The 16,625-nt window shown below is 36.3% G+C and overlaps 1 protein-coding gene across 1 annotated transcript in view; it reads left to right on the plus strand.

The window, feature by feature from the left end:
- The window catches only part of LOC113597097 (EF-hand calcium-binding domain-containing protein 13), a 65,849-nt gene that overhangs the window by 16,604 nt on the left and 32,620 nt on the right, over positions 1 to 16,625 (plus strand). Inside the window, exons 4-7 of the mRNA XM_053211848.1 lie at positions 3,738 to 3,852; positions 6,368 to 6,498; positions 7,288 to 7,370; positions 9,451 to 9,594. Of these exons, the coding sequence (XP_053067823.1) occupies positions 3,738 to 3,852; positions 6,368 to 6,498; positions 7,288 to 7,370; positions 9,451 to 9,594 (473 nt within the window). The remainder of the gene's footprint in view (positions 1 to 3,737; positions 3,853 to 6,367; positions 6,499 to 7,287; positions 7,371 to 9,450; positions 9,595 to 16,625) is intronic.

The following is a 16,625-nucleotide window of genomic DNA, read 5'->3' on the forward strand; positions in this document are numbered from 1 at the left end:
TGCCCTCCCCCGCTCACTCTCTGTGTCTCTCTCTCTCTCTCAAAAATAAACATTAAAAAAATTAAAAAAACAAAAACCAAAAAATATTTATTGAAATTTATTTTGTCTAATATGAATATAGCTACATTTGCCCTCTTTTGGTTTCCATTTTCATGGGATATCTTTTTCCATCCCTTCACTTTCAGTCTATAAGTGTCTTAAAGCTGCAGGGAGTCTCTAGTAGGCAGCAGATATTTGGGTCTTTTTTTTTTTTTTCTTTTAATCTATTCAGCCACTCTGTCTTTTGATTGGAGAATTCAGTCCATTTACATTGAAGGTGATTATTGATAGGTATGGATTTACTATTGCCATTTTGTTGCTTGTTTTCTGGCTTGGTTGCTTGTTTTCTTTGTTCCTTTCTTCCTCTTACTCTCTCCCTTTGTGATTTGATGATTTTCTCTAGTGATATATTTAAAACTATATTTTTTAACTTTTAAGTAATCTTTACAACCAATGTGGGGCTCAAACTTACAACCTCGAGATCAAGAGTCACATGTTCCACTGACTGAGCCAGCCAGGTGCCCTTCTAGTGATATACTTTGATTCCTTTCTTTTTATCTTTTGTATATTTACTGTAGGTTTTTGCTTTGTGGTTACCATAAGGCTTATATAAAACATCTTATGAGCCTATTTTAAACTGGTAACAACCTAACTTCAAATGTATACAAAAGTTCAGCATTTTTACACCTCACTCTCATTTTGTTTTTGATGTCACCACTTACGTCTTTTTATATTTGTGTATCCATTAACAGATTATTGTTGTTATAGTTGTTTTAATACATTTATCTTTTAACCTTTATGTGAGAGTTATATGTGATTTACCTTCCACCATTACAAGATGTCAGTATTCTGAATTTAACTATATGTTTACCTCTACCAGTGAGATTTACACTTTCATTTGTTTTCATGTTACTAATTAGCATCCTTTCATTTTAGCTTGAAGAATTCCCTTTAACATTTCTTTTTTCTTTTTTAATGTTTATTATTTTTGAGAGAGAGAGAGAGAGAGAGAGAGAGAGACAGTGTGAGCAAGGGAAAGGCAGAGAGAGAGGGAGACACAGAATCTAAAACAGGCTCCAGGCTCTGAGCTTTGAGCACAGAACCTGACGTGGGGCTCGAACTCATGAGCTATGCGATCGTGACCTGAGCTGAAGGTGGACGTTCAACCGACTGAGCCACCCCGGCACCCCCACTTTAACATTTCTTATAAGGTCAGTCTATCTAGTGTGATGAACTCCTTTAGCCTTTTTTTGTTGTTGTTGTTGTTGTCTGGGAAACTATCTGTCTTTCGGTTCTGTAGGACAGCTTTGGGGGGTAGAGTACTCTTGGTTGGCAGGTTTTTGTTTTTGGTATTTTTTGCCCCCAGGATTTTAAATATACCATACCACTGCCTTCTGGCCTGCAGGGTTCCTGCTGACAAATCTGGTGATAATCTCATGGAGAATCCGACTATTCCTTTATGTTCAGTGACAAAAGGCAAAATAATTATTTCTAGAACATCGCAATAAAACTTGTCACCTAGGAAGGAATGGGAGATGGTGGAAGTGTTCCTTTACATTCTTTCATTAGCACTGTATAAACTAGGTTACCTGGGAGACACAATGCCCTAGAAGAATAGGGTACAGAACAAATGTTTTCACTTATTCATTATTTATAGTAAGTCATCCCAATTCTGTAAAATGTTTGAGGCAGCTCATAACATAAACACACTTATACTTTAGAAAAATAATAAAGGATTTGAAAAATCATGTAGTAATGTGGAAATCATAATTGTTCCAGAAATATGAAGATCTCAATGGAGATATATGGGGAGAGGATGGGTGATATAAAGTAGCAGTAGATTCTAGATTATGACTCACTTGTGTGTTATAAAATCAACTTAGGAGGTCACTAACTGGTATTTTGTTTAAAAAGAAATTCGAATAGTATTGAAGACACTAGAGTGTTTTTCACATAGTAAGTATTACTTTGTGAAATTACTTCAGTTCTCTCTCTTTGTATATGTGTACTACATCTCAATAGAAATGTATTTTCTACTCTGGGTCGTAATCAAAAGAGTTAAAGTCATTCCCTTTGTGAGTGGAGGACTGCAGAGGAAACTAATAATAGGGCAGATTCAGGGGGGCTAAGAGCAAGGCAATGGCGCTCTGAGGGCAGGAATTCATGGGATTGGACTTAAAGGGATAGAGAGTCAAAAGGGCAAGGTACCTGCTAAGGAAGGGCAGTGAGGTAGGTGCATGATAAAAATTACCTCTACATCACAATTTTGCTTGGGGCCAAATTCATCTGAAGATGTTATAGATTCAATCCATTCATTGTCCTTTGTATTACTTAAGTAGCCCTTGTATAGCAGGCTACTCTGAAAAGAAGGAGCCACTTCTGCTAAAGAGCTTTTAGTTTTGCTTTTAGTTCCTTTATAAGGAAGAATAAGGTATTTCTTATAAAATGCTGAGTTATAGACCAATTGATGGGAGTTCTGAATAGGAACAAGCCTGTGGTTTGCATAGTGACTATCAAATTTATCTACATGTTAAAATCACCTGGCTGTCTTTTTTAAGTTTTAATTTGAATTCCAGTTAACATATAGTATAATATTAGTTTTAGGTGTACAATTTAGTGGTTCAACCCTTAATCTGTTGAAGTTAATCTGATCAAGTCTTTAAAATTCTACAACCATGGTGATATAATTAGCAAAATCCAGACTGTGGAAAATCTATAGGACAAATTGCCTGGCAATAGTGATAATGAGGATGATAAAAGACATGGAAAAAGAGCCTATAGATAAAAAAGAGATCTAAAAGACACATCAATCAACAAACTGTAATGGTGACCTTACTGAATCCTGATGCAGAGTGTTAACAAATTTTGACAGTTATGAAACAATTGGAAATGTGAACACTGACCATGTTTGATGATACTAAGAAATTATTGTTAACTTTTAGGGTGTCATAATTGTGTTTTAAATGTGTTTTTTTTAAAAGAAAAAACACCTTGGGGCACCTGGGTGGCTTAGTCAGTTAAGCGTCTGACTTCTGCTCAGGTCATGATCTCGCAGTTTGTGAGTTCGAGCCCTGCGTTGGGAGCCTGGGGCCTGCTTCGGATTCTGTCTCTCTTTCTCTCTCTCTCTCTCTGCCCCTCCTCTGCTTGTGCTCTGCCTCTCTCAAAAATAAATATTAAAAATTTTTTTTTCAAAAATAAAAGAAAAAACACCTTGTAGAAATGAATATTAAAATTTTCACTCATGAAATAATATGATGTTGGAATTTGCTTCAAAATAATAAGAAACGGGAGTAGGGATATAGCTGAAATAGGATTGCCTATTATTGAAGCTGGGTGATGGGTACATGGGAAGATTGTCACATTATTCTTTTTAACGTCTATTTATTTTTGAGAGACAGAGACAGAGCATGAGTGGGGGAGGGACAGAGAGAGAGGGAGACACAGAATCTGAAGCAGGCTCCAGACCCTGAGCTGTCAGCACAGAGTCCAATGCGGGGCTCCAGCCCATGAACCATGAGATCATGATCTTAACCAAAGTCAGACACTTAACCGACTGAGCCACCCAGTCGCCCCAATCATCACATTAGTCTATCTACTTTTGTATATGCTTGAAATTTTCTATAGATAAAAGATGAAAAAAAGAAAAAGTAAGAAAAAAAAGCAACTCAGGAATTATTCCAATTTTCTGTGCAATTTAGGTATGAAACATCAGTATTCCTCTGTGGAGAAGAGAAATCCTCTGATTTTTCAGGAGAGAAAAAGTTCAGAAGAAAGAAAAGTTTACAAGTACAGTTGCATACTGAAAGAACTGAGGTACATATGATCTGAAAATATTTTACTTTTGAGCGTTGTTTTTAGCTTTCAAACATTCCATCACATTTTAGTCCAAGTATTGAAATGTCACATCTATCAAAATCATTTTTTTTTTTTTTTGAGAGAAGAGAGTACGAGCAGGGGAAAGGGGCAGAGGGGCAGAGGAAAAGGGAGAGAGAGAATCCTAAGCAGGCTCCACACCCAGCATAGAGCCTGACATGGACTTGATCTCATGACCATGAGATCATGACCTTAACTGAAATTCGTGCAGACACTTAACCTACTGAGCCACCTAGGTACCCCTGAAATGTCACAATCTTAAATATTTCTTCTTCTTTCTCTTCCTTCCCCTGTTCCTCCTCTTTTTCTTCTTTTTCTTCCTCCTCCTCCTCCTCTTCCTTCTTCTTCTTCTTCTTTTTTTTTTTTACAAAAAATGTAACAAGGAACCCATTCAGAAGAATATGACATTTTCCCCTTCCTTCTCCATTAGATCTTTATTTTTATTACTATGCTCTCTGTTAACACTTCTGCTGTTGTAACAGTGACCCTGAGCATTCCTTGGCTGTGGCAGCATAACTTTAATCTTGGCCCCCATCTTGCTCTATATATGGTCTTCTCCCCTGTGTTTATATCTCAAGTCTCCTTCCATTTTTATAAACACTTCATTGTATATCTCATCTTGAGATCCTTAACTTTGTTCCCTCTCCACAGACCCTTTATCCAAATAAAGTCACATATACAGGTTCCAAGGATTAGGATATGGACATATCTTTTTGGGGCCACCATTCAGCCTGCTTCATTCACTATATGATGTACTTAGATATACTGTCTATCTCATCTGGGTAATTTCTCCCATCTGCTTTCTAGTTTATCTTTCTCCAGCTGAATCTGATCTCTAGTTTAAACTGTCTATTGAGAATTTAATTTCAGTGCCTATATTTTTTACCTCTAGAAACTTTATTTGGTTCTTCTTTTTTTTTAATTAAAAAAAATTTTTTTTAACGTTTATTTATTTTTGAGACAGAGCAAGACAGAGCATGAACGGGGGAGGGTCAGAGAGAGAGGGAGACACAGAATCTGAAACAGGATCCAGGCTCTGAGCTGTCAGCACAGGGCGCGATGCGGGGCTGGAACTCATGGACCGCGAGATCATGACCTGAGCCGAAGTCGGACGCTCAACCGACCAAGCCACCCAGGCGCCCCTGGTTCTTCTTTTTAAAAAGAATTTTTTTTTAACATTTATTTATTTTTGAGAGACAGAGAGAGACAGAGCATGAGCAGGGGAGAGGCAGAGAGAGAGGGAGACACAGAATCTGAAGCAGGCTCCAGGCTCTGAGCTTTGAGCACAGAGCCTGACGCGGGGCTTGAACTCACAAACCGCCAGATCATGACCTGAGCCGAAGTCAGACGCTCAACCGACTGAGCCACCCTGGCACCCTCATTTGGTTCTTCTTATAATCTGCCTTATGTCATGTTTTTTGGTCATGTTCTTTAGTTGTTTCAAGACTGATACCTGATAAATATAAAGTCCCTGGGGGATCTAAATCTTCTGTTTATTGCTCTGTCTGCTTCTCACTCATTAACTTATGTCCTTGGGTGGTTTGTACTTTTTGTTTATTTTCTCATATATTGTTGATCTAAATCTGTGGGAATCTCACGTGAGTCTGGATCTAGAGTATTCTCCTCCAAGAGAATTTGAATTCTCTTCTGCACTGCACTTCAGAGATGTGATGAACATGGGACAACTTTAAATGACTTTTTTGGTTTCTGTGCTCCCACCCCATATATTTAGTGTAGATTTGAGTTCTGTACTCATGTGTGGGTAGATCTATCACTATAACTAATCCAGAGGAGTATTCTTTCTTCTCTGTCTCTCTTTTTTTTTCCAACCTGGAGCTGAGACAAAGACAGATTTTACTCTGCATACTTCTGTGCTTCAAAAGGGGCCTAGACTCCATGTAAACAAGGTTCTAGACTCCACGTAAAATTGAAGACACCTATTATTACAGTCCTCATTTTCTAAAGTGATGCTTTTCTGTCTACCCAGCTACTTGCCACTTTTGAATCATGCTTATGCATACATGTTAAGTAGATAATTTTCTCAATCATGAGGATGATTTAAAGCATAAGTACCTGTGTTATTTGAATAACTGTGTTGATTCTCCACATTATTTTGCTCATATAGTCAAAGCCCATATATGTAGCCTAGAATCTGGTGGTCTTCTCTTCACTATACCATAGATTTGCCCTGCTTTGTGAAATCCACTATTTTAAATTGGCATGACATTAATTAGATGATTTAGTCACATACTTAGAAAAACATGACTCTGCAAAAAAAATTCTATAGTTTATTTAAAATTTTAGTGTATGTAAACTCTAATTCCATTACAAAAAGCAATTTTACATCAGTGAGGAACCCAGATATGATTAGCTATCTTTTTAAGAGGTTTATTTTCCAGTAATGCTGGTTTACCAGTGTGATCTCAGGCACCCACATTCCTGCATGTGGCTCTAGATTGCCTCTTCCTCAGTGAAGCTGTTGAAGGAGAAGATGACTAAGAAAGAAAGGTCTTCACTCAAGTTTCCGAATCAGTACAGTGTTCACAAGACTTTATCACCCCTTTGTACATCTTCCTCAGTTATTCGGTATTTAAATCATTGTTTTTTTCCCTTAAATGTTGCATTAAGATTTGGGTTTTTCTTTTCAGAATCATCTATCATTTCCACATAAAGTAGGCAAAATAGTTTGTGCAAACTAAGACTATGCTCTAGGGAGGGTGGCGTAGAGCTAAGATCACTGTATGTGGAATTCACAAACTTAACGTTGAGTCCTTATTGACCTCACTTGCTAGCCTTGGCTCTTGTACAATTCACTTTATATCTCTGGGCCTCAGTCTCCACATCTGTACAAGAATCTGGTACTAGACGGACCCTTGAGATTTCTTCTAACACTAACATTCTATGATTTGAGTTATTTACGTGTTAGGGGATTAGATAAATCATCTTTTCAAAAAATTTTTACTGACAGGTTGTGGAATCTGGGATTCTTTGCTATTTAAAGATACTCTTGTTTTTCCTTTCTATAATAACTTTCTATAAAATTTGCTGTGACTTGAATTAAGAGTAGCAAAAATTGGACGACAGCCAAAGGATAGTGACTCATGGGCACTACTTACTGACCAGGGTAAATTCTGCTCCATAGAGAGATGTCTAAAAGAAGCAAGGTGGGAATTCTGGGATGAAGAGTATATAATTCACTATCACTTGGATGGTCTTTTAATAAAGGTTTTTATGGAGTAAGAGACTGGAGAATCTCAAACTGTTGATAGGCTTGCTAGTATTTTAATGGAAAAATGGCATAAATATTTTGTGTGTGTGATGTTTTGTTTTGTTTCGTTTTTGTGCTGCTTTCTAATGTGGCTGTTTCTTTGACAGGGAAAGGGAAATGCTTTCTAGCCTCTGCAAGACATCATGTAATGAAGTACCTCAAGGACACTTACACTCACAAGAATTAAGCGGTAATAATAGATTCTAGAACTTCTTGAATAAATTACCTGATTGTGTACATTTTAGAAATTGTTTCAGTGATTAGTGTCGCTTTCTTTACTCCTAATGGCATATGATATCAACTAATATTACATGATGTGACAAATGCTGTAGTCTGTGAGTAAGCATAAACAAACTAGGTAAAATAAGTATTCATAAATATCTTTTTTTAGAAATATCTTCTGTTATATTGATAGGCAAAATGTAACATATGTGCTTATTTTAGTTAAAATATTTTGGGAAAAAAGTCTGAATATTACATCCAATGAATATATTAGTAAGCACTAGAGTCACTGATTTTACTAGGATTTAGTTCTTGGTACATAGTACCCTTCACTTCTTTTTTTTCCCCCTTCACTTCTTGACACTGAACTCTCCCGTATCTTGGGCCTCTTCTTTATATTTATGGAGTCATTTAGCACATTTTTCCTTTCTGATCATCATATTAGACATCTTTTTATTTATTTTTTTCATAAGTAATCTCTGTGCTCAACGTGGGCCTTAAACTCACAACCTTGAGATCAGAAGTTGCATGTTCTACTAACTGAGCCAGCCAGGTGCCCCTATGTTAGGCATCTTTTCTTTTTCTTTAAATTTTTAATGTTTATTTATGTTTGAGAGAGAGAGAGAGAGACAGACAGAACATGAGCAGGGGAGGGGCAGAGAGAGAGGGAGACACAGAATCGTAAGCAGGCTCCAGGCTCTGAGCTGTCAGCACACAGCCCAATGTGGGGCTTGAACTCACGAACCACGAGATTATCACCTGAGCTGCAGTCGGATGCTTAATCAACTGACTCACCCACGTGCCCCAGACATCTTTTATCCTCCAGTTTTATTGGGATATAATTAAGATGTAGCACTGTGTAAGTTTAAGGTGTATAGCATAATGACTTGACTTACATATATTGTGAGATGATTACCACAGTAAGTTTAATTAATATCCAACATCTCATATAGATACAGAAAAAAAGGAAAAAAGTTTTCCTCACGAGGAGAACTGTTAGGATTGTAAACAACATCCATAGCCTTCCCTATTTTCTCATTGGAGAAGATTCCCTTTCATGTCACTAATCCCTTCACTCTTAATTTTCTTCCATTGAATTTTCTTCTGCTTCCTCAGGGACTGTGTCAGTATTATACTCTGTTTTTCAAAGAAGCTTCTTGAAAGAGTTGGTTTCCTTAATTATTTATTTACTTCCCATTTCACTGAAACCTGGTTTCCACCCCTAATACTCTACTAAAACTCCTGTTATTAAAGCCATCGTGGGGCGCCTGGGTGGCTCAGTCGGTTAAGCGTCCAACTTTGGCCCAGGTCGTGATTTTGCAGTTCATGGGTTCGAGCCTCACATAGGTTGTACTGACAGCTCAGAGCCTGGAGCCTGCTTCAGATTCTGTGTCTCCCGCTCTCTTTCTGCCCCTCCCCAGCTTGCACTCTGTTTTTCTCTCTCTCTCAAGAATAAATAAACATTAAAAAAAAAACACCATTGTCACCAATATGTTAGTCTTTCTCTGGTATTTAGCACTGTCATCTAGCACCTCTTTTTCTGAAAACTAAGGGTAGTACCCACTGAACTAAATTCAGTTTAATTCAACAGACATTTTTTGAGGATCTGTTCTGAAGTAGGCACTGGCACTTGAAGAATGAAAAATCTTGCCCCCTAGAGCCTGATAGTTGAGTGAGGGATATTGACATGCAAGCAATCACAATACCAATAGCTTTGTCTGAGATATGTACCAAGTGATATGGGAGCATGGAATAAGGATTTAAACATTCCCAGGGAAAATTGTGACTGCCTTTGCTATGTGAGCTTTGCATGACTTTTCTCAGTTTCTGAGAGTTAGTTAGGAAACTTGTAGACTTGGAGGTCATTTACTCTAGATATACCTAAAGAAATCATGAGATTGATTTTAAAGCAAAGAATTAGAACACAAAGACTTGCTCCTCTTTCTTCCTTTACTGATCATTTTTGTTTTTTCATTGGGAGAGAGTGTAGCGGGGATGACGATAATTATTCGTTTGAATTAATTAACTGTTTTGTCGTGTGTATTTAGCACTTCAGAAGGCCTGTAAAATTTTTAGCAAAATTCAAAGTGGTAAAATTTATGTGAATGATCTGCCAATGATCCATCACACCTTGAAGGTCTTTATAAGTGATTTGGAAATGCAAAAGGCACTAAAGACTGTTGATATTGATGGTAAGTTTTGTGTTTTCATTATTAGTTTAAGGTTTGCAAACATGGATGTAAGTTATATGTTGGTCAGATTAATTACAAATCATAGGAAAGCTAAGCTTTATAATATGTTCTAAAAACTTTTTTTGCACATTTACGATAATATTAAAAAATTGGGCCTCCAGTATAATTGGATTGATTGATTACCAGATTGGATTATGACATACTTTCATCAACATCTGATATTTTTAGACTTTTAATTTTTGCTACTTGCATACGGTAGGGAAGATTTCTTAAGGCAAAGTGTTTGAGTATAAAAGACCAGATTAATATATTTAACTATGTTAAAATTAAGAACTTTTATTTATCAAAAGACACTTTAAAGTAAAAAGACAAGTTATGAACTTGGAAATATTTGCAATTCACAGAAGTGACAAAGGATTAGTTTTCAGAATGTGTAAAGAACTCATACAAATTAGTAACAAACAATGGAATGGAAAAGTGAGTAAGACACATGGATAAGAATATCACATAAAAGAAAATATATGTAGCCAATAATCATATAAAAATATTTTCCATCCTCAGTAGTCAAAAAAATGCAAATCAAAATCCTGATAATTTTATTTTAAAACATCTGGAAAAGTAATTGTTCTTTTGTTGTCAGTGTCCAATACTTTAATCAAAGAAGTAAATAATAGAGAACTGATTATATTTACAGACCATTCCAAGCTTATTAAGGAGGAGAGATAAGTTTAGAATAAAAATGGTATAGATAAGTTGAAGGATTGGTCAGAAATAAAATAAACTTAATACACACAATGGCACAGTAATACTCTGAGGTTAAAAGCGTCAAGCTACTCAAATAAAAGATGTGGATTGGTTATTATAAAAAATTTGTAGATGGAGAATACTAGGAGTCAAATGGACCACCAATACAATGTTACTTAGCAACCTAACAGGAATTGACAAGTTGCAATGGTGTCATTCGTCTATCTATCCGAGTCACCCCAACATTTTTTGAGTGCCTACTGTACACAACTTTCAGAGGGTATAAAAATAAAATAATAAATATAAATCTAACTTTTAGAAAGACTAAAAAGCAACTCTATTTTTTCTGACATGTTTATTTATCCATATGTTAATTCTCTTGACATATAATTTTTTGGGGATTTATTATTAAAATAATTATTCAAAGTGGAAATAACTTTATTCTCTGAAAGCATAGAAGAATAGAAAGGAGAAAATAAAACTTATGTGTAATCCCACTACCCAGAGCTGAACTTTGGTATTTTTACATATATTTTTCTAGGATTTTTCTAAGCATGTGTGTGCGTGTGTGTGTGTAACTGTGGTATATACATATGCATAAACACATAATTAGAAAATATATATATTGACTCACATGCATACAATTTTGTTACCTTTTTCTATTAACTTTATATGTTAGGCAACCTTCCATGTAAATAAATATAGATCCACACTGCCTTTTTAAATATTTAATTTTTTTTTAACATTTATTCATTTTTGAGAGAGAGAGACAGAGCATGAGTGGGGGAGGGGCAGAGAGAGTGGGAGACACAGAAGCAGAAGCAGGCTCCAGGCTCTGAGCTGTCAGCACAGAGCCCGGCGTGGGGCTCGAACTCACAAACCGCGAGATCATGACCTGAGCCGAGGTTGGACGCTTAACCGACTGAGCCACCCAGGCACCCCAACACTGCCTTTTTAAATGGCTGTGTGCCGGCGTCCAGCCCCAGCAGGTCCAGGGGTTCCCGAAGGATGCACGGCGTCGGCGAAAATAACAAATGGACACGGACAACAACAGTGTGTTAGACTGGCCGCTTTATTGCGGCAAACGTGGCATTTTATTTGTTAGCAATTTCCTTGTAGCGTGCGTCATCTATGTTTCTTGGCTTTACCTAATTCTAAAAAAGTTCCTTTGTGTAATCACCCATTAAGGGACAACATGGTTATTTTCTTGTAACGTTACAAGAAATTGATTAATTTCTTCATATTATTTTCATTATGTATCTACGTTTATTTATAGTCTATAAAGCGTTTGCTTTGCTATTTTCATGAAAGGTCATCTATCTCTCAACACCTCAAGTGGAACATTTACAGGGACATGACTTCTTAATTGTTTCTTTGAACCATTTGCGTATAAGGAACAAAAGTTATTCGCTTTGGTCTGGGGTGCCGGGAGGGAGCCAAGAGGGCCCTGGGAACCCACGCCTTCTGCGCTCCCAGGGAGACAATGTATACCTAGGAACTAATGAACCGTTCTGTACCTTAACCCACCAGGTCCAGTTATCATCTGGAATGCCTCCTGGGGCCAAGTGGGCCTAGGGGTTGGAGTAATTTGTATCCATAGATACATTCCTTTGTTGCCAGGGTGGGGATTTCAAATCCATTTGTCCCCTTCCCTGGCTGGGAAATATATGGGGCTATCCTTCCTTTAGGTAGAGGAGTCTTTACAGGGGGTGGCAAGGGCTGGATGTAGGCCCACATAATTTGCCTGCGGAATCTTATTTCTTTCCCCCATGGTCCTTTTCCCAGGGGGCCTGTCATGGGCAATTCCCCAACTGACAAATCCCCAGGTACTTTCATTGGTAGGGGGGCTGCCCTGACCAATGCTAAGGCCAAATTACATAAAAGCAGGGGTACAAGAAGCTTCACTGTCGGTGGGCCACCATGCAGTCCCGATCCATCCATCACCCGGGCCCTGCCATCAGGCTGGTTGGAGAGCTTGGCTTTTGGCAGCTGTGAATTATTCTGGGAACATTTCAAAGCACAAAAACAAATTGTTTTGAAAAATAAGCTATATAACAAATAATCTAAATAAATATGTCATTTCTAATTTTTTGCTGTTATAAGCAGGGTTTTTTCTCTTTATCTCATCAGACAAAAGATAGGTTACTAAAATTGAAATTGCTAGGTCAAAGGATGTGAACATTTTAAGGCTTTTAAGTAATACTGTTATTAGAAATTCAAAGCAATAATCTTTAGAACTTTAGATTTCAAGACTTCAGATGTAGTTTCTTCCAATTACCTGGATTTACAGTTGGGGAAACTGAGTGTCAGAAAGATAAAAGTCTACTCCAAAGCCATACAACCTATTTTATTTTATTTTATTTGTTTTTATTTTATTTTAATTCCAGTTAGTTAGCATACAGTGTTGTATTAGTTTCAGGTGTACAATATAGTGATTCAGCAATTCCCTGTATTACGCAGTGCTCATCAAGATAAGTATCCTTTTCATCCCCTTCACCTATTTCATCCATCCCCTCATCCACTTTCCCTCTGGTAACCCCCAGTTTGTTCTCTATAGTTAAGAGTATGTTTGTTGGTTTGTCCTGTTCCCCACCCCCGCCCCCCACCACTTTGTTCATTTGTTTTGTTTCATAAATTCTACATGTGAGTAAAATCATATGGTATTTGTGTTTCTCTGACTGGCTTATTTCACTCAGCATTATACTCCCTAGCTCCATCCATGTTTTTGCAAATGGCAAGATTGAATTCTTTTTATGGCTGAATAATATTCCAGTGTGTGTGTGTGTGTGTGTGTGTGTGTGTGTGTGTGTGTGTGTGTATCACATCTTCATTCATCTATCGATGGACATTTGGACTGCTCCCATAATTTGGCTATTTTAAATAATGCTGCAATAAACCTAGGGATGCCTATATACCTATGAATTAATGTTTATTCTTTGGCTAAATTCCCAGAGGTACAATTACTGGATCATATGGTAGTTTTAATTTTTTGAGGAATCTCCATACTGTATTCCACAGTGGCTACACCAGTTTGCATTCCCACCAACAATGCACAAGGGTTCCTTTTTTTTCCTACATCATTGCCAACACTTGTTTTTCCTTGTGTTTTTAAATTTAGCCATTTTGATAGGTGTGAGGTGATATCTCATTGTGGTTTTGATTTGCATTTCCCTGATGATGAGTGATGTTGAACACCTTTTCATGTGTCTGTTGGCCATATGTACGTCGTCTTTGAAGAAATGTCTGTTCCTGTCTTCTGCCCATTTAAAATGGATTATTTGTTTTTCTGGTGTTGAATTATATAAGTTCTTTATATATTTTGGATACTAACCCTTTATTGGGTATGTCATTTGCAAACATCTTATCCCATTCAGTAGGTTATTGTTTAGTTTTATTGGTTGTTTCCTTTGCTGTACCAAAGCTTTTTATTCTGTGGTAATCCCAGTAGTTTATTTTTACTTTTGTTTCCCTTGCCTCAGGAGATGTATCTAAAAAGATGTTGCTATGGCTGATGTCAGAGAAATTACTGCCTCTACTCTCTGTTAGGATTTTTATGGTTTTAGGTCTAACATTTAAATTCTTAGTCCATTTTGAACTTTTGTGTATAGTGTAAGAAAGTGGTCCAGTTTCATTCTGTTGCATGTTGCTGTCCAGTTTTCCCAACACCGTTTGTTGAAGGGACTCTCTTTTCCAAATGCATATTCTTGTCTCCTTTGTTGAAGATTAATTGGCCATTTAACTGTATGTTTACTTCTGTGTTTTCTATTCTGTTCCATTGACCTATGTGTCTATTTTTGTGCCCGTACCACACTGTTTTGATTACTACTGCTTTGTAATATAACTTGAAATCTGGAATTATGATACCTCCAGCTTTCTTTTTATTTTTGAAGGTTGTTTTGGCTATTTGGAGTCATTTCTGTTTCCATACAGATTTTAGGATTGTTAGGTCTAGTTCTGTGAAATGCTGTTGGTATTTTGATAGGGATTGCATTACATTTGTAGATTGCTTTGGGTAGTATGGATATTTTAACAATATTCTTCTAATTCATGAGCCCGGAATGTCTTTGCATTTGTTTGTGTTATCTTCACATTCTTTCATCAATGTTTTATAGTTTTCTGAGTACAGATCTTTCACCTCCTTGCTTAAGTTTATTCTTGGTATTTTATTATTTTTGGTGCCATTGTACATGGGATTGTTTCTTAATTTCTCTTTCTGCTGCTTCATTATTAGTGTCCATACAAACAATTTTAGATAACATATATTAGTTTAAATTTTTATTCCTTAATTTTTACATTGAAAAAAGTGTAGACCTATATTGAATATCTTGATAAAAATTGCAAATACAAGAAAAAGTTTAATAACTGAGTATAAAGGTTTTTTTGTTTTAAGTTAGTATTTTTAGCTTAAAGAAGTTTACAAATTACAAAATGGAAATTATCTCTTCACCTCAATCTTTCACTACAATTCTTCATAGTACACACTGTTAATAATTTGGTAGGTAGTCTTCCTGGATATTTGTTATATACATTTTAATTGGTCTCATATTGATTAGTGGTGAAGTTAGCTCTAAAATTTTTGCTATTACAAATAATGCTATAAAGAGCATCCTTGTTCATCAATTCTTGCACATTTGTGTAAATATTTTTATAGGATAGATTTCTAGAAATGAAGAAGCTGGCTCATAGGATATGCATATACCTATAGGAACATGGTTTATGTCAAGTCATGTTATCTTGTCCAGCTTTATTGAGATATAATTGACAAATATAAATTGCATATATTTAAAGTGTACAACGTAATGATTTGATATACATATACATTGTGAAATGATTACCAGCTATCAAGTAAATAACATCTCCATCACCTCACATAGTTACCTTTTTTGTGTGTGATGAGAACACTACTCTCTTAGGATATACTCTCTCAGCAAATTTCAAAGATACAATATAGTATTATTAACTATAGTCACCATGCTGTACATCAGATTCCCAGATCTTGTTCATCTTATACCTAAAGTTTGTATTCTTTGACAAACATCTGCCCATTCCCTCCACCCTCCAGAATATGTCATATACATAGAGGTTAAATTTTCTTTATTCATCTGTTGGTGAGCATTTAGGCTGTTTCCATTTCTTGGCTATTGGGCATAATGCTGCAATGTTTGAAGTGCACATAGCTCTTTGAGATAGTGCTTTTATTTCCTTTGGGTATATATCCAAAAGTGAGCTTGCTGGATGATATGATAGTTCTGTTTTTAATTTTTAGACAAAACCTCTGTACTGTTTTTGGAATTGGCTATTCCAGTGGATTTTAAATTATCTGCGTATTTTATAGTTTTATTGAGGTATATACTTGACATATTTAAAGTATACAATTTGAAAATTTCTACATATGTATATACTTGTGAAAACTCAATCCCATTATACCCCTTTGTAAGTCCCCATTCTCTTTCCACAACCCCCCCTCACTACTTCCCAAGCAAACACTAACCTGCTTCTGTCACTACAGATTGTTTGTATTTTCTAGAACTTTATATAAATGATATCATGCAGTAAGTACTCATTTTTTTTAGTTTGATTTCTTTCACTCAGCGTAATTATACTGAGATTCATCTATGCTTTGGTACATATCAGGTTTATTTCTTTTTATTGCTAAGCAGCGTTCTCTCTTATGGATGTACCATGATTTGTTCATCCATTCATTAATTGATGATGTTTGGATTGTTTCTAGTTTTTGGCTATTACAAATAAAGCTGGTGTAAACATTCATTTATGTGTCTTTGTGTAGTCATATACTTTCATTTATCTTGGGTAAATACCTGATGGTAGGATAACTGGGTCATATGGTAGGTATATTTGAATTTTTTAGAAACTGCTAAACTGTGCTTGCAAAGCAGCTGAATTATTTTACATTGTTATGAACAATTTATGACAGTTTCAGATGCTCCTCATCCTTGTCAATCCTGGAATTGGTGAGCCTTTAAAAATTGTCATTCTAATAGATGTATGGTGTTTTCTCATTGTGGTTTTAATTTGCATTTCCTGAATGATCAAATGATTTTGAATATATCTTCATGTGCTTTTTTGCTACCTGTATATCTTATGCCCATTGAAAATGTGTTTATGTTCCTACTATTGCATTTTGAATGTATATATTCTGAACACGAGTCCTTTACTGGATATGTGAGAGAGAGCACAGGCAAGGGAGGAACAGAGAGGAAAGAGAGAATCCCAAGCAGGCTCTGCCCTGTCAGCACAGAGCCCTATGCGGGGCTTGAACTCACCAA

Source organism: Acinonyx jubatus, chromosome E1 (assembly GCF_027475565.1).
Source record: "Acinonyx jubatus isolate Ajub_Pintada_27869175 chromosome E1, VMU_Ajub_asm_v1.0, whole genome shotgun sequence".
In the NCBI taxonomy this organism is placed as follows: Eukaryota; Metazoa; Chordata; class Mammalia; order Carnivora; family Felidae; genus Acinonyx; species Acinonyx jubatus.